General features: G+C 42.2%; 1 protein-coding gene across 15 annotated transcripts in view; it reads right to left on the bottom strand.

Annotated features, from left to right (window-relative positions):
* The window catches only part of BCAS3 (BCAS3 microtubule associated cell migration factor), a 366,523-nt gene that overhangs the window by 96,201 nt on the left and 244,597 nt on the right, over positions 1-25,725 (bottom strand). Inside the window, exon 24 of one of the 15 annotated variants that reach the window (XM_075771157.1) lies at positions 16,635-16,773. The exons of the other annotated variants lie outside the window; for them this stretch is intronic. Coding sequence (XP_075627272.1) covers positions 16,748-16,773 — 26 coding nt within the window. The 3' untranslated portion in view covers positions 16,635-16,747. Of the gene's footprint in view, positions 1-16,634; positions 16,774-25,725 lie in introns of those variants that run through there. 15 annotated transcript variants of the gene reach the window in all.

Genomic DNA, 25,725 nt, shown 5'->3' with positions numbered 1-25,725 from the left:
CAAATAAAGCACGGCCAAAGGACAACTCTGCCTTGAAGGAGCGACTGGAGAGCAATCATTTTCCCTTTGCATTTAACAGAAAATACGCAGCTGCAGCATTTCAGAAAAATAAAAGCTTTTCTGCCATAATATTCTACCTAACGCCTGGTGGGTTTCCACAAGCTGGCTGCAAGGTAGAGAGGAGGAAACGTGGACAACAGCGATACTGAAGAACCACACGGTGTGCCAGGTCAGCAGTGCATTCATTTTGGCCTTTCCCTGCCACAATACAGCAATGAAAACGTCACCAGGCTCAAGTGAAAAAAAAACCCTCCCAGCGGTTACGGTATTACAAAGCAAATGAAAGCTGTACCAAAGCGCCATACTGATTCACGGGGGTAACGCAAGCACGTGATTAGTGCTGCCGGGCTTACTGGGATGTCTCGACTGCTCTGAATTTTCAATTGCCAGCAAAACCCAAAACCGACCCGTGCGCGTGGCCCAGCCGGAGCCCCTGGAAAGCTGGGACCGCTGACTTCAGGGAGACGGTGAGGGAAAGGGGACGAAGCCTGTCTCGCAACACCCAGTCTGAGGCTTCACTGGAGAACGCGCAGTAAGTTCCTACACTGGTAGGATTTACAGAAACCTGGTACACGTTACTAGGATCAAATATGCTGTTTTCCCTCATTACTGTTATTTAAAAAACCAGCAAAATTATCGTATTACGTGAAGGAAATACTTAGAGATGAGAATTCATATGGTTATGTTGAGAAGAAATGCTTTCAGGGGATAAACTAATGCCACTTTGAGAGCGGGAGCAGAGCACCCACCCGCCCCGGCCTCTCCGCTGCCCAAGGTGACTCCATGGCTGCCTTCGCCCCGGGCCCGTGCCCCACTCCGTGTCCTGCCACCCAAAAGCCTGTTAGAGCCAAGGCGGGCAGGGACGGACAACGAGGCCTGGAGAAAGGAGCCGACTGGCACCGGCCCTGCGGCAGCACAGGACCCAGAGGAGACACCGGCTCTGCCAACCTGCAGTCTCACGGCTCACAGCCCGGCCATGCCACCCAGCCGCCCACGGACGACGGTTCTCCGTGTACTTGATATGCGTCTCGTTGGACAACATCCTCGTACTCCTCGGTGCCGTTACTGAGAGGTACGGCTCGCGTGAGGCCCGCGGGAAGGCAAGAGGATGAGTTCTCGGGAGGAGGGTGCAACCTTCCCTCCCTCCCTCCCTCCGCCACCAGCGAGCTCTCTCGCCCCCACCAAATGGCCGCCCTCGCCCCGTGGAGCCGATACGGCTAACCGCGGCAACGGGACCGACTGACCGCTCGATTCCCATGGCTTTTTTTTTTTTTTTTTAATTTATCCATTTCTATTTTAAAAGCAGCCTGTTCCCTTGGCCCCGGCGTGCCTCCCTCCCCTCCAGAGCCCTGGGTTATGTGAAAATGCGTGTGCCAAGCGGCGGAGGCGTGGTGGAGCTCCTGGCTCGCCGTGACATGCTCCTGACGTACTGTGTGGTCAAGGAGCCGGGACTGGGGGGCCTGAACAAGGGCCAAGCCTTGCACTTCAGCTTCCTGACCTGGCAGCCATTCAGAGAGACCCTGCTAAGTGCTATTTCCTAAATACACTAGCTTTTCATAACAATCTTACCACATTGCTTTCCTTTACAAGCTCTCTTAAAAGAGAACTGGACTCCTTCTGGTTAATCTACACAGACTGCATTTGGAAGCCATCAGAAACTGAACTCTAAACAAAACGTTATTAATGTGTTGTAATCTGCCCTCAATGTTCCAGATGAAAAGAAAATGTTTTATAGTTTTGGAGTATACATTTTAATTGCCTTTTAAGAGTGCATATACTTTTAGTGCTCTCTGTTATAAAACTGCAGTATCTGTTTCTTGATAACTGTTGAATGATCTCAGCTATTTTTATTAGGTTTTCTCCCCCACCCCGGTCCCCCTTCCTTAAGCTACCACCACTGTAAGGCTTTTTCAGACCGTTCCTGATATTAGGCTGGCAAACGGTTTCAGTCTAAGATAAACTCCATTATAAACAACTTCTTTACAACATCCCCTCGCTATAAAAACACTCGGATCCAGAAAAATTAGTTCTTTAAATGAACTTAGAATCCAGCTACTTTCAGTTAAAAATCTGATCTAAATAAGGGCCATACCGAATTTCCCAGATTTTTGGCCCTTCCCTGCTCGGTTTGCTCGCGGTGCTTCGTTCCCGTCGTGGCTGGAAACGCTTGGCTCGGGGAGGGATACAGGAACTCAGAGCGGAGCCGCGCTGGCAAACCTTGTGGCGGCCATCGGAGACGTTCCGGCTGCGCCACGGCTGCCGGAGCTGGCAGAAGGCACCTGGCAGCATCTCAGCCCCAGCCACCGAGAGAAGGTGGGTTCGCGGCAAGATCCCGCCTGAGCTGTAAGCCCTGAATTTCCTTGTGATGCAATTCCCCACTGGAAGCGGGGAGCAGAATCTATGAGGTTTTATTGTGCTGAATCGCCTTCCCTCGAAGCAGACGCTGCCGTGTACAATAAGGTCTTTTAGTGCTCCTGGGATAAATGGGACGGGGATCACAAAGTTACCTGGCATGCTTTCTGGGTATCTCCTTACCAGAAAAGTACTTGATAAAAAAAATAGAAATCCAGGGTCATAAAACTCACTATAGGTTTTATTGTTCATTACGTTGCAGGTTCAAAATACGAAGGGAACCCTTAAAAATACTCCGTTTCAGGAAATACCAGGCATCTGGACATCACCGTTATCAGATTTGGATCAACAACTGTACCAGAAAAGAATGGCTCTAGCTGTCCAGTTTTAGATATGGGCTCCTGAAAATACCACAGCCTGCTTTCGTACTATTTGGTTCTTAGGCATCTTCTCTATTAGTTTCTTTTCAAGATAATTAACTTTCTCAACCCCCCAACATTAACTCTAACTCCTCCTGTGATGTCTCTAACACCTCCCTAACACCTTTTTATTTCCAAGATATTATTACTTGACACAATGCAGGCCCGGATATGCCTGAGTGGGAACTGCATTCAGTGCTTGGAGAACAACCACTTCTCAAAGTTTTCCTCTTATGTAATTAAAATATTTTAAATGGCAAAGCCCCTCTCCCACATTGGATTGGGATTCACATAATGCAAGTGAACTACAGTTTATCGTTGTTCTTTTAGTTCTTTTTATCTTCAGAATTATCAGCGCTTGTAATTTTTTTTATGTTGTTTTTAAAAATATTTTTCAGTATGCAGATGTGCTTGTGAAGATTAATGGACTGGGAACACTGAAATCTTGTATTAATCAACTACAAGGAAGGCAACTGCTAAATAAAATTTTCCGTAATGCTGCACACATGAGTTTAACCGGCATCTCTGAATCCCTTGCTGGAGGCTCATCTCTCCAAAGTGCTCCCGAACACGGGGACGGCTGGCCCAGGGGTGCAGAGCCACAAGTTCAACCCGCCCCCCCGCCCCGTAAAAATCAGCAAAGTTATCCTCCAGACCATATTCCACCCCCATTACCTGGCAGAGAGAGTCCCATCACAAATGCTTTAAATAAAGACGATATGGAGAGAAATACGCTTTCTGTAACAGGATAACGCAAAAACCCCCTACCCCAAAACACTGACTGAAAGACAGCGTGCATGCGCACATTTAATTAACGGCGAGGTTAATTACACCAATTTCATTACTAATTGGATCCGTTTAAACCTGCTACATTGAAAGTAACTCGGCAGACAAAAACGTTACCATAATTACAAAAACAACTGTTTTTTTTGAATTAAGTAATTCCACCAATTAAGTAATTCCACCAATTAAGTAATTCCACACGTGTAGAGCACACCCAACTGTAGCCATTTGTGTAGTTTTGACTCATTTTCAGCAACGTGCTATTTCTAAGTGCTGATGTCTACAAAATCCAGCACCATTACTCACGGCAATCGTTTCTGGGGCGGATCCATTCACGCTGGTTGAAATAACTGAATGGAATTTGCCGAAGTGACGGGAAAGCAAGTTCTGTGAAAAAGTCCTGATAAAGGGAAAACTTACCTAAGGTTTCCAACACTGCTTTTGGTATAAGCCTTTGAGGTTTGAGAAGTTTGATTACAGTTTAAAGAATACCACCCTTGCTTCAAACCTTTCTACTTGGGATTGCTACAAAAAGCAAAATTTTCCTCCTGCAGCGTGAGTCTCCAGATAGCTCTGAATTTGCCAGAACCAGAAAGAGCTGGACGTCTCACAAGAAAACCGTGTTTTCACAGATCATATTAAATAGGTTTGTGAAGGCAAACTGTGGTGAATGATAAAGCTGCTGGCCTATGATGAGCTCTCCTCTCACCAACAGGTACTACTCAGGTCACCTAAAATTCCTACGAGGAATAAATGTGAATAAATTCCATGAAATAAAAAGGCAAACAACATTTTATTTTCTATGTTTAGCTTCCTAAACCAACTAGAAATTCAATAATTCTTTAGAAAATCAAAACCCACAAGTGAATCCCTGTTTTTCGTGGCTGACTTTTTCTATTCAAAGACTAGGGACCTTTAGAGTAAGTATTTCTAAGAACGTGCTCCTGACAAGTTGCATGTTAATACTGATTGAACAGTGTCTATAGGAAGCAAAAGTCCTCAAGTGTTTTCTTCTCAAAAGAAATCAGAGCGCCCTATAGGAACCAAAGACAACCACAGAAATTATATTTAGCTGATCTCTCTATCGCACAGTTTCATCTCTGGGGTGTTACTGCCATCACATCTATAATAAGAGATTTCATGGGAAAGTCTGGAAGTCAAATAATGTTCCACCTATCAATACATCTAATACAAATTAGTATTAAGAGGCTATCTTTCCCTACGTATATTAATGCTGAACATTTATCTGCTGAAAGAAGCGGATAAATTAAAAAACACTGCAGTTTGTAAACGAGCACTGCTTGGGAAATAACCTTTTGAGCCACTGGAAAAATTCTGAGTTCAATCAACTTTATTTCCAGTACAAAAGCAATTAGATTTTTCCCATCAGAAATCAGATGAAGAAGTAAATTAAGATTTGCCAGCGATGGGAATTCTTAACTTGTGGCATAAATAGAATTTCCTTATTTTCAGCTACGGCCATCTACGTAAACCTCCATTCCAAACACAATTCGTGAGAGAAAAAGATGCATTACAGAGTTATCATAGAGACCTATAATTAAATTGAATTTTCCCCTTTCTTTTTAAGCGAAAGCTACTTTAATTAAGCTTAAACCAACAATCAACCCACAAGAACCAACAGACTTGGCTGCTGTTCCATGTACCCAAGACTACGACTGTACTGAGAAATCTGATTTAAACAAAACCCAAACCATTTGCATCCCTTTTAGCCTCAGAAGGCTACAGCTATTTTTGTGTGTGCATCAACCATTCCTGAGAAGTCAAAACACAGATAAAAATACAGCTTTTTAAGTGGTACTTGTACACTCAAGGAAACGATTTTATACTGCATACTATTAATTAAAATGAAATAAATTGAAAATAATTCTGCTTTTTATAATGCATCTGGAGCATCAATAGTGGCTCCTGCAGCAAGAATCTCAGCGACAAAATAGTTCAAAATCTATTCTTTGTTTTTTCTTACATAATGGGCATTTTTATGAAAGGTTTTATCTTTTTGACTTCCGTAATCGATTTAAAACACTCTTTACAGGAAACAGCCCAAGAGTGTCCGTAACAGGGAGATCGTCTCGTGGTCTCCTGCCGCAGCTACAGTACATCAGATTAGAACGAGGGACAGTGTCTCCTTTTCCTAACGGCGCATACGACTCATGCTCGACGAGAAACACTCTTTTCTTTCCCACATATAGCTCTGTCTGACGAAATTTTACTGATGACCTCTTCTCGCTTTGACTCACACACCAGGAACTTTATTCATTTCTTTCTCTGTGATTTAATCTCAGTTGTTTTAAGGTTAAAGTGAATATCAATTCACAATAAATCCACAATGCAAGAAAGAAAAAGAAAGAGGGTGGGAACCGTAGTTCAGAAAGACCTCTGCAATGGCAACTAACTCCTGCCCTGCTTCCTCTCCCCTTCGCTCCCTTGCTGATCCAGCAGTAAATCTACCCAAGAGAGGAGGAGCGAAAGAGAGAAGATGGATAAGACCACAGATGAGAAAAATTAAGACAGGGAATAATTTCTGAATACGGTATTGGCTACCTAAAGTCTGATCCAAGACAGTTGCTTAATTAGTGTTTTAGAAAATATCTGAAAAGCAAGGCTGCTGGACTGAAACTGCCTCTCGCAGATATAGCACGTTGCTCTCATTTATCCATGGATCATTCCTGTTGACTACTTTTTGGCAGCTGAAAATACATTCAGACTGTCTGAAGACAGGTTCTAAAATTTTAGATTCCCTCTGTCAACAGCTAGGCGATCATCTCATCTGCAATATCGAGATGGATCAGCCAACCCTGCTTTTCTGTTTTATTACCAGGGATGTTTTCTTGATGGGTATTCCAGGTACTACAGATATTTGTATCCAGGTTTTAAACCTGGGCCCGTTAAATCAGCAAAGCACTATTTCAGTCATCTCACTATGGCATAAAGTGCATCTATTCAATACAGAAAAAAAAGCAAGGACAGCAGATGTAATAAATAAAGGATTTCTTCTGGCCAGAAACCAAATACTGTTGCTTGAAATTAAATATTGTCATGCAAAAGACTAATCGGGGCATCCCTACTTCTCAATGGCATGGCTAAGAACTAAGTAAAAAGCAGATGACTGGGGGAACCCAGAGCAAGAAGCAGACTCTTTCCCGCAACTGGGAGAAGAAACCCTTGACTGCCCCCCATACACCTGGCAGGTAACCTCCCAAAGAGACAAAGTCCAAATGTTTGCCCTCAAAATCCAGGTTTTGGTTCCTCCTTCCTGCAGCGTCACCTCCTGTACGCTCAATGGTCCCCAACAAGAGTTTTATGGAAAGCGGCTGTTGCCCAAAGCCCTGGTACAGAGACAGAAGTTCTCCCTTGAGCCACAACCATGGAAAACTTTGAGTGTTTGACTATAGTGCCCTTGTGTTGGGCTCCGTGCTGAGCGTGGAGCCGGCCCAGCCCAGAGCTCGGGGCGATGAGAGGGCAGGAGTTGATCGGTGCTGCACCCGACGCAGTTTTCCATGGGCCTGCGGCACACAACTACTGCTTTTTAAAATAGCTACAATTTAAAAGGTCATGTTGTAAAGTCATTTGATTAAAATAGTAATAAAAGAGTAAACATTAACTCACAATTTTTCCTTAGGTCTTTCTTATTTCCAGTTGGTATCACTTCTCCCAGACTAAGTTGCACCTTAGGAATCTACAAGTTTATCTTGATAAAAAAATCTTTAACTTCTCAGTTTTCAATGTAAGAAAACCAACGTCGTTCCATTTAAAAATACCTACTCCTCACTCTCATAGCTCCCCTGGTATCTTGACTGCAGCAATTACATATTTATTATCCATACTATTTGTCAATACCGAGACAAAAGTACACCGAAACATGGTAAAACTGTCACAGTAAAGGAAATGAACTTTTTCACACTTTAATGAATGCCAGCTTTTATACTATGCAAAGACAGCAAAAGATAATCTGGTATAGCCTGGTAAACATTATCTAGCTGGTGGGCTCTTGCAAACGTTCTGGATAGTCTTGATTGCTTAAGTTTCAATCATTGTTACTCAGTAAGATTTTCAGAAAATGCAAACAATAAACACTTTCTTTAAAAAGAAACTGAGATAAACCTATGCATAAAAAACCCACCGGGCAGATCAGGGAGAGCTGTAAATTGGCCTTGCTCCATGTGACTTAATGCAGAGGCATCGATTTGTTCTAGGTTAATGATCAGGACCTCTTTGTTTAATTTTAGGAAAAGAACTTTCATTTTCTGATTGGCAACCAAAGCTATATAATACACAACCAGAAAGCCAAAGTTTGGCTTTGTAAGTGACTAATCAAAGCCAATCCCTCTCTGTAGGATGACACAAGGGAAAACAAGTCTGGAACGGTCATGAAAGGCGACTTGTGTCCATGCATCCCCTGCCACCTACCCTCTCCAGACCAGCCCCACGAGCACGGCAATGGGGACAGGCAATCTTGTGGGCCACGGAGGGGGTTAGTGAAAAGTTTGCTAATGGTTTGAAAACAGTATGGAAGACAGTTTTCCAGCTCATCTGAGAGGCGAAAAATCAGACTAACTCCAGGGACCATCTAGATCCTACACAGACACAAGCTTTTTTCATAGCAACAGAAAATACAAAAAGAAGATAAATTCAAATAAAACCAGCAATACTCTCAAAAAGGCAGCAGCAAGATAAAGGAGATCGAACCATAAACTGCTTGTCTTCTTGTTCCTTATCTGAGAGAAATCCTGGAGGATAATGAATGTCCACTGCATCCATCCGAGTGCTGGCTACGCAGCTCCCTTTGCCCTACGTCCTATAGAGCACGGATACAAATGTTTAATTGTGTTTATTGGCCCGGAATAGTACATCTAAGCAGTAACTGTAATATTTGGCACTTAGTTCTCTGTATTCAAAGAGTTAAGCTATGTCCTATAAAGATAAAAATCTCCACTTTTATTATTTTGTAAGGCTGCCTAACAAACGAGGATCCAGCTGTAACTGTAACATTCCAAGCTCTGAAGGCGCCAAGTTTTACTAACTATAATTTAACTGGTCCAGTTGATGCAGTCCAAATTCTTGTTTGGATAATCAGCCTTTGTTTAAATATGTACCAAAAAAAAAAAAAAAAGAAAAAAGAAAAAAGAAAAAGGGGGAAAAAAAAAGCATAGGCCAGCATTAGCCTCTAGGCATGTCATGTGAGCTTCTTACCCCGAAGCTTGCAGTAGCAGACACTCATGCACAAGAGGAGGATTATTTTGCTAGTATTACTGTTACGGTAACATATAATCAGACCTTCTCCCCCCTAGTACCCCCTCCTTTCCCTTCTCTTTTTTTTTTCTTTTTTTTTTTTCCCCCCTCAATTCACAAGTCTTCTTTCCAAGTTCAAATAAAGTTTAAAGGTGAAAAGGGCAAGAAAGTTTCATGACTGGCTGTTGAAAGAGGGAGAAATAACCAGGGTCTCCAAGTTTGCATATACTAAAAGCTCAACAATTTTGCATTTTGCTGCAATTCATAACTGTACAAATCCCTTTTGTTGGATCTGTTTGGACTGAAATTAAACACTTGTTAATAATTTATAACTTAATATAATTAGAAAATAATAATAACTGTCAAGCAACTACATTCAATACATAAAGCAACTTGAGTGGCTCATTAGCTTATTTGTCAAAGCAACAATTTCTATATATTTTAGCTCATTTCTGCTGGGAAGAGTGGTTAAAGAGCCACCCAGCTTGCTTGGAAATCGTTTCTCCACCAGCTGGGAGCAATTCCCGAATTGCTGCACCTCACCCACATCCAAGCAATGCTGGCTCCTTTTAAAAGCAGCTTCAGTCTGACTTCAGGAGGTGCCTTAACAGAAACGGAGGAGGGATGGCCAAAGCATTACACTGCTACACAGACAAAAAAAATGCATCCCACAGCAGTATGCTGCACATCATTTGCTCTACATTTTACATCTGAATGAAAGCGTATCAGTGTTTGGCCAACAAACTGACCGTCAAAACGAGTCGCTTAAGAAACAAAGTCCTTAAGTCTTTATATATGCTGGTAGGGGACCTTAGCTCAGTAAACCATGAGGGCCAGGCACAAAGCTGCCCGGCGATTCAGAAAATGCTGCTTTCCCCATAGCTTAATGCAAAGAGAATCAATACTCAGGTGGGTTTCTTTCTGAGGAATAAACCTGACTTCTAAAATGTTAGAGACCGTGGTTCTTCTTGGAAAGCAGAGAGCACGGCTGCTTGTGCTGGGCAGTTTGGATGGATGGATGGATAGATAGATATCAAAGTATTCAAATATTCTCCAGATACGTATGGTTCCCCTAAATCATTAATATTGTTGCAAGAAATCTAATATGTTAAGGTGGAACAAAGCAGATTACAACTGCATATATTGAGCCAGAACCTCAACTGATTAAAATCTATGTAATCTCACTTCAATCATGTCAATATTCATCAGCCAGAATATCTAGTCCATTCAAGATAAAAGTAGCCATACAAATGTTCATTATAACTGATAAACCAACAGCTGTGATCCTCTGACATCAAAGATCACTGAGCACCAGACAGCCAATCTTTTCTCTCCTTGTGAGTACCTATGCCAATCCTATTTTGGTTGCATATTAATTTATGATGTTAGAAAACGTCAAACTTAAGTATACAAAGCAAGGAAGTCCAGATTAAAAAATTAGTCTCTGGTCTCAACTCTGCCAGTCTGTCCAGATCCTCAGCTAGTGTAAACTGATTTGAATTCAGTGATGCCAGAACAACTGAGATTAGTCACAGATCTGCTCATTTTCATCTATTTATCTCTTATCATTTCTAATTTACTTACTGAATAAGTCTCTTGTCTTTTCATTCCTTTCTCCTCCTCCTCTTGAATTTATTTCTTCTGTCCCATTGCCTGTAAACTGAAAACCGAACACATCTATTCGCAGAGAGCCATCTTCCCCCGCATCATCTCTGTTCCTCTCACCCAGCTCTTCCCTTCCTAACCCTGCCCTGGTTTGTTGCCATGTTTTGCTTAAATTTATTATCCACCTTTCTGTAATATTTCAAGGAGGGAAGGAAGAGCTTCAAATATTGCCCATTATTTAACAATCACAACAGTTCCCAGAACGTTGTTTAGCCCATGTTGAAGCTGAAGAGCTACCCAATTTCCTAATGTGTGAACAGGCTGTGTGAAGTGACTGCGTAAATGAGAAAGGCAATGAGAGAAATGGCATTTACTTATTTACTTTTTAATAAAAGCCTCCCACGCTTCTCTCAGAAATCAAATGGTGTCTACAGAGAAACCAGAAGATGTTGTCATTCTGGCTAATTGGAGCAGGTCCTGATAATTCATCTTTTTTAATTCTTTAATCATTAGTTAAATGTGGAAGGTTTCCTTTTTTTAAAGTGAATCTTCTAAAACACATAGAAAAAAGATATGAATCGATAAAATTGATCTACAACATATTTTTACTTGAGAAAGGATTACAGGGTTGGATCTTAACATTATATACCTAAAACCATTTCTTGTTCCACTGCCTTTATAGTTCCAAAAAAATGTACATTTTGGAGACAAAGGCCTTTATCCTCTTAAGTGCTATGGATTTCATGCCAATCTCCCAATATAAAGCAGACTTCAGACCTATACCCAAGAGAAATGGTCTCGGAAAGATTAGATTTTCCACCACAAAAATAAAACCCTTGTGTGGTGAACCATACCAGCTTCAACGCTACCTTCCTCCTAAGTGCTTGTTCGACGTTGAGAAACAGATCCATCCTATCTGCTCTCTTCCAAAATGGAAGTGGTTTCATCATTCCTCTGCTGTTGTGCCAGCCAGTTTTTCCACGTGTAAAATTTCCAGAATTGTCACATGTACCTGTAACTAGGGAAGAATGGCAACCAAAATCTGTAGATTTATCTATTTTTCTCTTATTCTGTATCATTGTGCCGTACAGAAAATGGCACACGTTACTCTTAATAGTAGCGTACAAAATTCATTCTCATTTGTGATGTAATATAGATACAACCAGTACGAGTGACATATGACGGACATAACTGGATGAAAAATTCTTTTAAATCAGCAAGATATTTTTGAGAGTAAGACATGCACCTCTAATAGGAGCAGCATATTACAGGGCGTTCATTTGGCCAAGTATCTAGCAGCTCAATGAAGGTGAGAGGAAACTTTCCTAAACCACCCATTTGGTAGAAAGGTATTTTATCAATCATGCCCATATTAGAAAAGACAGATTTTCAGGATATTTCAAAATCCGTTGCCAGTAATAAAGTAGGACATGCAAGGAAAGGAGAGAAATATAGACTTAATATGATGTAACTGCTGAGGATTAAATTTTAACACCACCAAAGCCACACAAAAAAGAATGAATTCAAGAGTCAGAAGATTAAAACTGCATGTAGTCAGCTTGGGATTGGTATGCCACAGATGGAAACTTTCTTGACAACACACAGTTTAAATTCTAGTTAGGACATGCTATGATTAAATGCTCCTACAATTTCTGAGTACATCACTTTTTTTCCTACCGGCTACTGTAATACAAAAGACATCTCTTGCAAACATATAACTAGTAAAAAAAGTGCAAGTAAAAGCTATTTAGGTTTCCAGCAAAGACATAAAAGCAAAACAGCTAATGGACATCCAGGGTAGTCAAATCATTTCTGCAAAATCCATTAGTTACTAAAAGTTCTGGAGGGCTCAGTTTTTACAGTAAAACCTCTAAAAACTCAGTATCCAGTTTCTCTATTGGGACACTGAGGTGTGAAGATCCAAATGATGCTGGAACTGAACTTGTATATTTGAACCTTTTGAACTCCATCTGCCCTTCATAAATTACTTTTCCACTAGCTTTAACATGTTTCTAAACTACTGTGCTAGAAAAATAAGGGATCATTAAAATAACTCAAAATACAACTACCTTTCTAACACTTCCAATGGAATTTATCTTTGTTCAAAAGACGCACACCTATAACAGAACTGCGGGATGAGGAAAAGCTTCCAGATAGTCCAGTGAAATAACATCTGTCTTCATGCTACTGAAAACAAAGCCGCAGACCCCCCCCCCCCCCCAAATCACTTCACGTAAATGAAAATCGCACTGTACAGAAACAGACAGTTGCTCTTTTCCATCTGGAAACACTGTCAAATGGAAGCAAATTCCACAAAATTCCCAACTGATACAAGAACTTAATTTTGCATCCCGCACCATCAACACAAGCTAGCAGCAGCCCTCTGCTTGATATCCCATCAGTAGGAAAACATTCCAATTTTCCTTCCGTCAGAAGTACAGAGAGGCGACAAAACAGAGGCACAGAAGCAGCATCGAGAACAGTGTCGCTTGAGGAGCTGTGTCGCCGTTCCTTTCAGCCTTCTCCTCTATTCCGCAGGACGTGGCTGCCACGCAGCAGGGGTGGCAGCCAGCAGCGCAGGGAAAGCAGCGCACAAACTGCCTTTTGCAAAGCTACATCCCTGCCTAACGCAAAGCGTGAAATTTGTATCACTCGGATTTATAACCACGGAACAGTTTATTGTATTTTTCAAAATATAAAAACTTCAAACAGCCCTAAGTTTCCTACGGCCAAATCTTACCGTGAGTGCCAAGACAGCGAAGGGCACCGCCATCCCCTCTGGCTCCCAACAAACCCCCGCAGCAGCCAGGCACAGTAGAAATACTGGAGCGTGACGAGGAATCGGGGCATTACTTGCCTCAAATCCCATGCTCTCGCGTTTCCAGGGCCCAGGAGATGCGGTTGCACCTTCAAGTACAAAGAGAAACACTTGCTTCGCTACTGGGGAGCAGAGTAACTGCTGGTCCCAGCGTGTGGCCCCAGTCACGGATGTGCCACCTCACTGGCTCAGGCTTCGGTGAGCACTGGGGGCCACGTGGAGATCCGGCAGGATCTGCTCTGGCATGGAGGACCTGTCCGTGTCTCCGTGCGGGTGCAGATAACTTCTGGAGCTGCTCAGGCCCTCAGGGATCTGCTCCCCTCCCCTCTCTACAGGGTAAATCATGGATGTTGGCTGGTCTGGCTGCTAACCTCAAACCTGGTGCTGGGTATTTTCCTAGCACATAAGAAGCAAACCTTCCCCTAAAGAATTTACAGGTTTTTTTTTCTTTTACAGGCATCGTCACCTCGACCTAGAACTCTAGGTTTGAACCTTGACTTGTGCAAAGGACAAAACTCTTGCCATCTTCTCTGCAATTCCAAAATCAAAAGCGGTGCAGTAAAATAAGCCCTGGCCTTCTGATCATTTTTCCTGCAAGAGCTCTGGCTGTGGTCGGTGTTACGCGGCCCCGGGGATGTGCTGCTCCGAACAGACACGACTTTGCAATGCAGAGCCAGGGGCGGGTTATCATCTTACTGCATCCACAGAGAAACAAAGAGGAAAGAGAGTCACACTTCCTCTACAGGAAAGGTTGAAATAGTTTAGATTTTAAAAATTAATCCAACTTCATAAAGCCCATAAAGATTCTTAATAAATTTTATTCTGCCTTAAACTGAAAGAAAAGATCCCACAGGAAGGCTGGGGAAGCCCAAAGAAGGGAACCCGAGTAAGGCGGCAGCCCAGCCGCTTAAGCACAACGTTAACGTCTTTCTGTTGGACATAACACACACGCACAGGGAGCGGACTTCTCTTCGTTAGTTTTGAGTCTGTCAGCATGTTTATAGACAGTCAGTCATTGGGATTTAGGAGAAAAACTAAGACTTTCTTTGAAGTCCAGGAAGAACAGGAAGGCTGGTTCGCAAACGAGACGGCATATTGCCATAAGCAAAACACTCTGCAAAGATGATATTCCTTTCTCCTGCACCTTTCCTGCCTGCAGAGAGAGCTCAGCATTTGGAGCTGTGTGCCTCCTCCCACTGCCTGTGCAGGAACTCTTCAGCTCTTGTCCTGCTTTCCTAAGGAGTTTCTTTGGGTTCAGGAAAGTCACCTAATTTCTTTTTCTGTCTCAGATTTGTCACCTACAAATGAGGAAACTGCCCATCTTCCTCTCAGAGGAAAGCTATGAGAAATGATTAATGCCTGAACGTGCTTTCAAGAGGTCAACTAGTATAAAACTACTGCTTTTCTCTTTGGATTAAAATGTTATCATATTGTATCTGGACACTGTATTTCAATTTTGCTTTAAAATGATCTTGCTAAGCAGCGAAGGGGCGCAGCAGCTCCCATTTACAGGTCACCTCAGGTCTCCTGAACCAACTATGCCCCGGGGTTGGAGTGAAACGCAGAAATTCCAAAAGCAAAGCACATTGCCCTTAGTACATAAAATGCTTCTGATTCACAGAATGACACAAATGTACAAGAAAAAAGGATGTCTGATTATTTTCTGTAATGGATGGCTTTTAGATGGACTTACGCATTTCTTAAACCACCAAACAGCAAGTGATTGTTAACAATGGGCTCGTGTGAAGAAAAAGAATTTCAGGGGTTGAACTCTCACTGCGTTTTAAGTCCTGAACAAAGAATAAGATGCTGTAGCTGCTCCTCCATGTTGTGGGAAGGCAGCCTGTCCAAACTGCCCGTGCTCCGAGACACGATGCTACCACAACTTCTTAATACTTCAGATAAACAAAGTCGGATAAAATTATTTGACATTTAGAAATAAAATGAATAAAAAAAAAAAGACAAAACTTCCTGAGCAATATAGTTTTCCCATGTAACTCCAAGCCACAGTTTGCCTGTTTAAGGAGTAAGGAATGAGATGCGTTCAATCTAGGGCACAGTTAAACGCGTGCTTGCAATTTATGAAATTACCACCGCCATTAATTATGACTCCTAATGAGATGTGATAACTGACCATGTGACCAGTCCTAGCTGCTTGAATGGACACAGGTGTTCAAAGAAATGATGAAGCTTGTGTAAGTTAACCTGTTTTACTTCCCACGTGCATGAAGAAAGATTTGTGGGTTTGCACAACCGGCTTGCTTTTCCTTGCTTCCCAGCTCAGAAATGAGCCGCCTGTCATTTATAGACTTCCCAGGTTTGGTAGGGCACTTTCTGAGGATCACTTTGGAATGTGGTACCACGTTGCAAGCCAGAGGGATGCAGGTAGAAGCCTTTTAAAAAAAAGGCCAACAACCAGAGTGGTCATCAATAATTTTTGTTTAAATGTAGTATCAACATAACCTAGAGTGTTTCAAATAATTGGAGCATCTCCCTATTGTGCACGGGATCTACAGTGATTACAACTCATAAGCTAGAAAGGACATAAATTAAACAAACAGTAGACAAGGAACCAACCCCAAATCCCAGCAACAGCCCCCTCGCCAAACCCAAACCCACAGAATTTCAGAAAGCAAAGGTATGCATATCCAAATCTTTATCCCTTGGAGCTCATTGGTTTTGGAATCACAAGCAGCGTCAATAGGTAAATGCGCAGGCTGGTCTTATCTAAGAGCTATGGGTTCATCTGGTGGGTACCTTCCAAAATAGCAGAGATCAGTCCTGCCTGATGCAAACACTAAGTCATAAGAGTAACATTACATAATGTGCAACAAAACGTTAATTTACAAGAAGGCAAATCTAATGCTTTCTTTCTCAGAAGCCTGCTGATATTCTAGAACACATTATACACACAACAAGATGGCATAAATGAATTAAATACTTTTAAAAACATTTTTGTACGTTATGCCATTTTGTTCTACATTTTCTTTCACTACTTGATAATCTGAGAGACAAGAAAAAAACCCCATGCTGCTGGTGAAGTACTAAATCACACCAAAAGAGCTAAGGTTTTTCGATGAAACAAGAAGCTGATTACCCATGCACCGAGTATACCAGTCACTAAGTGTTTCTGGATTGCAGGGATAAGATACTCTCTTTGCTTATTACTGCCTTCTTGATCCAAAGAGATTTAAGCAACTGTTTTCAATTAGATGTTTTTAAGCTAGTAAAACTACATCCATAAAGACATATTTATAGAACAACTTAAAACTAGAAGAATTAAAACTGATGAATTCCATTGCCCTACCCCCCCCCCCCGAATCATTTGCTGACCATTAACGAGCAAAAAGCACTGCAATTTTAAGAATTAATCCACTGTCACAAAATTAAATCAGATACACTAGCAGGGATAATGACAAACTGGTGGCTCCAGCGTTGTCAGTTTGCGGGTGATACAAGTTCAAGTCGTCTGTGCTAGCGGCCACTCTGTTGGAACAAACAGGGACATAAAAGGTAACATTAAAAGTGCAGCAGCACCAGCCGAATCCATTCTGTCACCGAGGATGCAGACTCGTAATAAGTAGCGTAGGGTAAATATTGCATTTTAGAAATGATTTGACTAGTTTCACGACTGCCAAACCTCAGCGCGTGAAAATAAAGACAGACACGGTAAGGAAGGTAAATGAGAGACCATACCCATTTCGCTCTCAGTTCCTGAACACAAGAGCCCAGCAGCGTGGCTTTGCCACGCATGACTGCTTTCATTCCAGCTAACCTATGACGAATATTCTGAGACTCACAGAAACAAAACGGAGCTTTGATAGTTTTCACCCAACAGTTGCTTCAACAAAATTTGCCTGAAAGACTCTGCAGCATGTGACTAGAGATATTTGCAAGATGAGTCGCCGTCTCTCTAGTCGCTGAAGAACGCACAGCAACGGCAGAGGCTTCCCCACGAGCCTGCTCAGAGGTGGCCGGAGCGGCGAGCAGGCACGCTCTCTCCTCTGCCAAAGCCAGAAGCACCCATCAAGCACCCACTAACACCCATATCCTACACCAGCTGCCCCAGGGCTAGGGCTGCTTGGGGGCAAAATAAGCGGCAAGGGAAGCGCCGCAGCCGCAGCAGCAGCACGCAGCCAGGTCCCAGCCCTCAAAACCCGGCTGAAGCAGCCCCAGTCCCCCTAGCATCCTGAATTTCAACTTCCCCGCACATTTCTACAAGCCCAATTTGTTGCTACCTAAGCACATCGGCATGAAAACTCTTAAAAGCACATTAACAGCAGAGTGACTTTAAGATCCAAATACATCATTTAAACATACATATTTTATACATTTAATACCTTTCAGAATCAGGCCATAAATACAAATGGACATTACAAAGCATGAACCAGCATCTCAGCTTTCTTCTGTCACAGCGCAGCCTTTGCCTCAGCAGCCTGCACCACGGGTGATGGGTGCTGTGCCCAGGTCAGCCCCACGCTGCGCTGCAGACGCAGGAGATGCTCCGGGACAGTCCGTGAGTCTCACAACTAATGCACGAGCCCTCGCAGGGAAGCATGAGAGCGATTTTCTTTTCTGTTTTTTTAATTAAGACCTTGCAGCTTGCATTTGCTTCACGTGCTGAAGAAGCACATGCTATGGAAAGAAATTTTAGAAATCATTTTAGGTGAATTAACCTATAGAGTTACACACAAGGTCTAAGTTTTACAGAAAATCTTCAAGCCTGAAGCAAGGAAGTACTCTCTATTGGCTACGCAGTACCTTGCCTGTCCCCAGACACACAGGATAAAAATGTATTTGTTTTACATCTGTATCCCACCCATCCTGAGAGCAACAGAAACCAGCAACCGGCAGCTGAAATCTTCCTGCTGAGCCCTGGACAGCAGAGCCAGCCGTCTCGGTGTCCCTCTGCCCTGCCTCCCCCATCGCCTCTTGATCTCGGGGAACAAGGGCAAAGCTGGCTCTGAGTGCCTGGGGAAACCCGAGGTACCGTCCCTCCTGAGAGCTGAATGGGAAGGAAGGACTGGAGAAAGAAAAAATTCAAGTAGTGACATAACCCATGCAATCGTACGCTGTTTTCTGTTCCACAATGCTAAAGAATCAGAAAGCTGAGCAATGCAGTCATCCTTTAAATCTCGCTGTACAGACAGCTCATTACATACTGACTGAAATCACGTAACGCACCCGGATGAAGATGCATAACTACATCAGACTCACCCTTTTCAATGAAGGCAGCTCTGATTTCTAATTGGTTTTGACCTTGTTTACAACAAGTTAAGAAACAAGATTAAAAATATTACGTTTTTGTTAATGGGAAACTCTGTAATAACGAGGCTAGTCCAATGCCAAGGGTCTTTCTGCATGGTAAAGGACGGCTCCTGCAAGAAAAAGTTACAGGATAAAACCAAAAGCAAAATTTCACACAATTCTATCCAAATTGGCAGGGCAAAACTATGAAATAGAAGCACCCATAAAAGCAAGTGAAATAACATGAACAGTGAAGCAGTAAACAGTGTTGCCTAAGGCGCGAGACTAATGCAAAACTAACTTCAAAGCATCAACTGAACCAACAAAGGTGACAAACAATATACATAACGATAAACTTGAACCAGCACTGGCTCCCTTTTCTCCCCTTAATCAAGATCAAACCCAACAGAAAGGAACACCACTCAGCATCAGCATCGTCTGGAAGCGCAGCACGGCTGCGTGACAAGTCACTCGCTCTCGCAGGACGAGAGGCGGGAAGGGAAGGAGAAGCGCGGAGGGAGCAGCACGCTGATGAGACGCCAGGTACACCGAGCCTCTAACGAACCCTGTCCCGGGTCATTAACAAGCAGGTATGGATGGATCTAGGCCGGGGCAGGATCAGCTGTAGAGATACATAATGTTTGCAGTGCAGAAAACTTCATATAGCTGATTATAAAGCTCTCCCGCTCAAAGTGTGCTGTCAAACAAATACTGCTCATTCTGTAAGTCCAAATACGAGGTCAGGACATCTTAGAAATTACTGTTTTAATAGTAACTTCTGGAATTTAAAACAGATAATCCCCAACCAAGTTCTGGTCTTCCTCATAAAACTTTTTTTTTTTTTCATTTTATACATTGAACAAAGTACATAAACTAGATTGCAGCATTTCGGCTACAAGTTTCTTCAAATAAACTAGGCTGAGACACTACATTAAGGGATGTCCACCACATCAGAAGTTTTATTCAGCCTATTTTTTTTCTTGCTAATTATAATTTATAATGAACCTCTTCCCCAGTAAGCTGACTCAGGGAAAAACCACTCTGAAAGGCATCAGCTACTGATGAATTATTTTTATTAATTAAGTTAGGGAAACAAAACCCACAGTGGTTTTCAGTGCTGCAACTCATAACAGAAGGCAGAAAGAAGCGTGAAAGTCAGAGCTCGGCTCTGAACGGCTCCTCCATCTACCGAGGGGCTGAAATTCCACAAACAAGGGGGTTTTCTCTCTCCTCCCTTAACCAAAGGATTTGGTCCTTTGAACAGCTGCTTTGGACTTAATAAAACACCACAAAAGCCACTGCCTTTACCGCGTTAAAAACTGAAATAGCGGGTATTAAGCAGAAGTAGCTTTTATAATACGCTGATTTTTAAGTAGTTGAGCTTGTGATCGGGTTTGTTGAAAGCAGAGTAGATAGAAGAATAGAGTCAAGAAAAGCATTTAATCTTGGAACTTTCAAAGACGTTTAGACTTTCAAGTTTTAGTAGCCAAGAGATGTGAATTTTACTTTTCACCTAGGATTTCAGACCGAGGACACTGAGGAGAATCTCAGAATTTAGCGCATTTGTGCGTTTCCCCGCAATAACTGGCTGCGACGGCTCCCACTGCATGAACCTCGACGCGCCGGGCTGCTCGGCAGGGCACGCTCGCAGCCCCAGGAAATCACGCCGAGGAAGGTGGGGTTTCCCTGCTGGGCTTTTCTTCCTTTAAACATGCAGTAGATGGAGCAATTCATAACATTTTCAGTAAAACTTTGGGATTCTCTTATTTAAGCCAGAATCCTCTTTGAACAGCGATACTTTATATAATGAGCCCTATTTATAGTCTGCCTTTTCTTTCCTCTGGCCATTGGCTCTTCTTCCGCTTGCCCACTTGCCAGTTTAGCTGTTTTATCCAATCTCACATGCCGTTTATGGACAGAGCTGAAAGACCTTAAAATTTGCACATGCAATGACAAGCAGGCTTATTCACACAGTTCGGACATGCTTTTTCATGCAATGTTGGTTACTGGAAAGTTTAACTTTTGTTAAAGAGGACAGAAATAAAACAAAACAGGAAAGGGGATATTTTTCTTACTTATTTCAAGTGTACATATTTTGGGTAATTTTTTTTTCCCTGTGACACAGAATAGAGATACTTTTCTGGGGGACCGTAACATCCCTCAGCATGTTTTCCACCAAGAATGCAAAAAAGAAACACTTTTTCTGAAGAAGTCATGGAAACTGGTAAATTGAAGACACAAGCCCTCATTGAAAACCTATAATTTTTTAATTAAATTTACATGTCAGTGGATCTTTTGAGCTTCGTCTGTATGTTTTTTATAATGTACGTTTCTAGTGCTTTTTCCCATGGGTATTATGCACTATTTCTAAACTGGGATTACTCAAGTTGAAGTGTGATAAAGGGCACATTATAGTTATATTAAGCAAAATGGGCAGGAGAAAGCATTTACGTAGTCCAAAGCAAGCTGTGCTCATTTCTGGTAACAAGCAGAGCAAGGCAACCAGTCAGCTAGAAACGGCCGCTATCAAATTAACGCTTTGTCTTGAGAAAAAGTGATTTATTTTATCCTTTTTTGTGTGTGTGTTCTGCTAAACAGTAAAGGTTGTTTTCTTCAAAATCATAAACTCTTGCTCTGGACTGTCATCGGAAATACGTTGCGAGCAACGAAACAGAGAAGCAAGCTCTGTATTGTACGTTGGTGTCAGGAACTTGTAGGATTACTCTTTGAAGGAGCTAAGAGAGGAGAAGAGGGGATTTCTGAACACAGTTTAGGTTACCATCGCATCACGCTGCTCTTCCCAGTGGTTTTACAACCATGTTGTTGTTATTCACAGCTCACCCGAAAGATGCAGGGACCTGCTTAACTTGCCCGGTCTCGACAGCGCCCGGCCCAAATAAGAAGTGCTTGTCAACAGCGCTGCAGCCGTATAACCAAGCGGCAGCTGGATGAGGAAAGGAGGGCATGTCAGCTCAGAGCGGCAGAAAGGGTTTTTCACGGCAGCTATTTGCAACCCTCCAAGGAGCTACAGAGGCTGCCCATTAAAACCCTGTTAAAACACTTCTGATGTTGTCAGCAGTGGAGAGCTGAAATAGCACAGTGATCACCGAGATGCTATCTGCCTCAAGCAGTTCAGTGGTACTGTCAATAATATGAGCAAGAAGGTACAAGATGAGCAAGAACCTAATTCCAACATCAAAATTTCATAAACTCTCTCAGCTGGTAAACACTAGAGATGTGGGCAAACACAGGACAGCCAATAAACCGCCCAGAAAAGATGACCTTAGGTCTGGAATCCTTCCCAACAGCTTTGAACCTTTAAGTTAATTTACACTTTGAAAGCAAAGCAGCGTTAGCGGCAAGGAGAAAGCAGGAGGAAGGAGGTGACGGCTCTCCCATCAGAGCTCGTGATCTGCTCCCCAGCTCTGCACTTCTGACAAACCCCAAGGATAAACCGTAACAACGCTTTCAGGCACACGCGCTCCCAAATATCCCATATGTATACCTGTAGTTTCTTCCCCACTTTTCTCTACTTTGGTTTTTGAATGACTCAGTAGCCATTCCTTGGGGCAGTTGTTGCAAGTATAGTCCTATCGGGTGAGAAAATTTGCTACTTCTCCTCCAGGAGAGCGGTGCCTCATTTGGAAACAAACCTCCTGATGTGCCAGGGTACTAAAACTGTGAGTAATGATAGCAGAATCATTTACTTCTCAGCCACTCTGTGCTCATGAGTAAGTACTACTCACAGTGAATAATGGCTGGAGAAACAGGGCCAAAGTGAAGAGTTATTTATAATACAGTAGCCAATGAGTAAGCGCTTAGCTATGAATTTACTGCTCTGGCTACAATTTCATGAGAAAATGAACAGAGCCAGCTTTTGGTTTTCCAGTTTTAAAAGCTACACACCCACTAAAACCTAGTAAAAATAATTTGGGAAGGATTGGGGTGGTTATTTATAAAGCAGCCATGATAGAGATCACGTGCATCTCGGCTAAACGCAAGATAATCAGAGATGCCTTAGTTTCTTAGATACTGTCCTCAGAATTGCTATGGCAGTCAGTGAAACTCCTAGAATCATCGTCTTAAACCAGTATCAGATGCTTCCTCCTTTTTATGCATTAAATATCCACTGCAGAGAGCCAGAAGACAGAGCTCGCTGGAAATGAAGCAAAGAATTATTCTGTCATCTGCTCAGCAGTCCTGGGTTTAGAGGTCAGAATATCCATCTACTTTTTAATATGAAGTGACTGTACTAACTGTCTTTCAGAAGAAGTTTCTGCCAAGCGTACCCTGGATTTGCAGAAGACCCAGCATGCTTAAGAATAATTTTTAATTGGTTCTATCAGCCCAGAATGAGGCAAAGGTTATTTCTAGAAATGCATTACTTTCCCCCAAAGTAGTAATAATGTATTTAGGCATATTAAAAAAATCTGACCAGGACAATACTGGGATGACATGATCAAGCTCACCACTCTTCTGAGTTTCCTACACGGAAACATACTGTTTCCCAGTACGCCCTGCAGAACGCTTGGGTATTTTCCAATCCTCGCATCACAGGTCATGACTTACTGGTGCAAATTTGGATTCTGCTGAGGTCTTCTATCGACTGAAGTTCGGATGCCATGACACAGCAAGAGACTTTGGCTTGCACTGCATATTTGAATGCTGGTTTATAGAAAAGGACTATGTTTTAGTTCAGCTGGTGTTTTACCCCACAAGGACGTATGCCTCAGACTGGTGATGGAAGCGGACACTTGGAAAGAGAGAAGTAACCATTCTCCAGGACTGCAATTAATTTCTGAATTGTAAGCACAGAAGGGATGGCTTCTTATGAAATTTTTAAGGCCAATTGCTAGTTTTACTATCTGTTGTGCTTCCAGTTTGGAGAGTCCACGGGGTATATCTTCACCTTGATGTACAAAGAGTTATACGTGAAACTATGCTCTTCAATTTTTCTGCGGGGAGTTGGTGTTAGCTGCGTTATTTCAGTGCCGCCGAGCTCGTTGCAACTGGCCTAACTTCACCTTGGCAGACAACCACTGACCTCAGCCGGAGCCATCCGAAACGCCTAATTAGGCATTTTGCAAATCCTATCTATCTTGTAGGTTTTTAGATGTCTTATGATTTTAGAAAGCTGTGTTTTCCTTCTCCTTATCTGAAGCAAAGTTAAAACAATTCAGTGTTAGAAAGAGGGAATGTAAAGAATAATGACAGTCTTATTTCCCCTGGTCTCATGAGCCTGAAGTTAAATACCTGCTTTTGTACAACTGTTTCCCTTCCTTTATAAACTAAATATTGTGGCACCATGCAAGTAGGGCACGAAGAATAAAATTACAACAATTTGAGATGAGTGTAACTTTTACAAGAGTCAGATATCCCTAACAACCCAGTCAGTCAATAACCCAGCACAAATTAACTCTGGCAAATAATAGGTGTGTTGACCCTAAATTCATGAGGCAATAAAACCTACCAACAGCCCGTTGTTTTAAAATACTCAGGCACTTCTCAAAGACAATATAGTTTTTGTTTGTGAGCAAGAAGATCATTAATTAGGAAAGCTTTTAAAAGAGGTTTTAGTATCATTAGCAAAAAAATAATGGGAAAATAAATTAACTTACAACATCTGACACCAAGAAAAAAAGAAAAAGGCATTAAAACCCCGAAGCTGTCTAACCAGCACGTGCTCCGAGGACTGCACCCCACAGACCCACTTCTCTGCAAACCTCCGTAACCACAATAACAAAATTAAATTTCCTCCCTTTCTTATTGCATTTTGAGTTAGAGACGCATTGCTGTGAATGCAGATTCGTCATACGGTGGAGTCATGGCAATATAATTTGAACCAACCCGGTTCATCTCTTCAGTTCCACAACATTGAAAATACGCTTAAAAACACAAAGCAATAATCTGTTCTTCCAAATTTGTTTTTTTGCTAAGAGCTTTTTAACAATAGCAGAGCTCAAGCAAAGTTACTATTCAAAAAAGTTGCTATGGTCTTATGGTTGGCTCTGGTGTGAATTCTTATTTCTTGAAGGAAAACCCATTTTTTAATTATTCTGAGAGTCCGCTTCAAAATGCGGTATTTTAGAATAGCACACCATGAAAACGGGGCACAAAATATTTTATGGCTTTGAATAAAATTCTCCTTCCCCTGAGTGCTTGCTAAGAGACATCATAATTAATCTGCCAAAAATCATTACAAACGAAGGAGTCCACATAATGAAATTGTTCACTGTTTCAACCAAGTCAACGAAGGAATTAGGAAAGACTTATACCTGCCTCACATTAAAATTATTTAGTAAATGTGGTATAGCACAGCAAAACCAATAGGCATATTATTGAGAGGGAGTGGGGACAGATTCGGTGCAGAGCTCTCAAAACCGATGGCCAACAAGACTCTGCGAGTAGAGTGTTCATACGGCCACAAAACCATACTGTGACAGAACACAATTTTCTGGTTTTTTTCCAGAAAAAAAAAGAAAATATAGAATTTAAATTTTAAAAAGGAAGTTGTACAGAAAGTACAATGAAATATTAATAACAGACCTAAAATTTTGGAAAATGAACTGAGAGAATTAAAATGCACTTGTAGCTGCAACCGCTCAGTAAAACAGATCCGTGTTCTTGGATAGATTGCCTAATTTAAGCAGAAGATGTACTTCCCTCTTCACTTTGCTTCAAAGCTGTCCTTCTATGAGAAGTGAAGTAATTAACTTGCCAGGGGAAGAAATTTTCCTCTTCAATACCTTTACATTTGTGTAAAGCAAAATTATACAAAATGCTGATGCAAGCCCCAAAGAGAAAATACTTGTGTGGTACAACACGCCCTTGCCTAGACCACCTTAAATCCCGCCGTTGCCTCTGCCACGCTCCAGATCTGGACGTGCCCATGATGCACCAGTGCCCAGCGCCTGCCTGCTGGGATGGAGGTTTTTTCACGGGAAATATGAAGGGAAAATTCATGCTCGGCCGCTTAACGAGAACCGACATCGCATCTCCAGAGAGAGAGGAACTTTGGATGTCAGGCAGGTTAGCATAGGGCAAGCAGACGGTCAATAAAATATTCAATAAAGTACTCTGATATGATAGATCTAATACTGTGGAAAAAGCCAGAAGTCCTTTTTTTGATAAGAAAACGAGTTTAAAATGGTGGTTGAAATGGCCTGTACAACATTAACCTCCTGAAACTTG

The sequence above is a fragment of the Balearica regulorum genome, chromosome 19 (genome assembly GCF_011004875.1).
Source record: "Balearica regulorum gibbericeps isolate bBalReg1 chromosome 19, bBalReg1.pri, whole genome shotgun sequence".
NCBI lineage: Eukaryota > Metazoa > Chordata > Aves > Gruiformes > Gruidae > Balearica > Balearica regulorum.
This window is presented reverse-complemented; position numbering and strand designations above follow the sequence as displayed.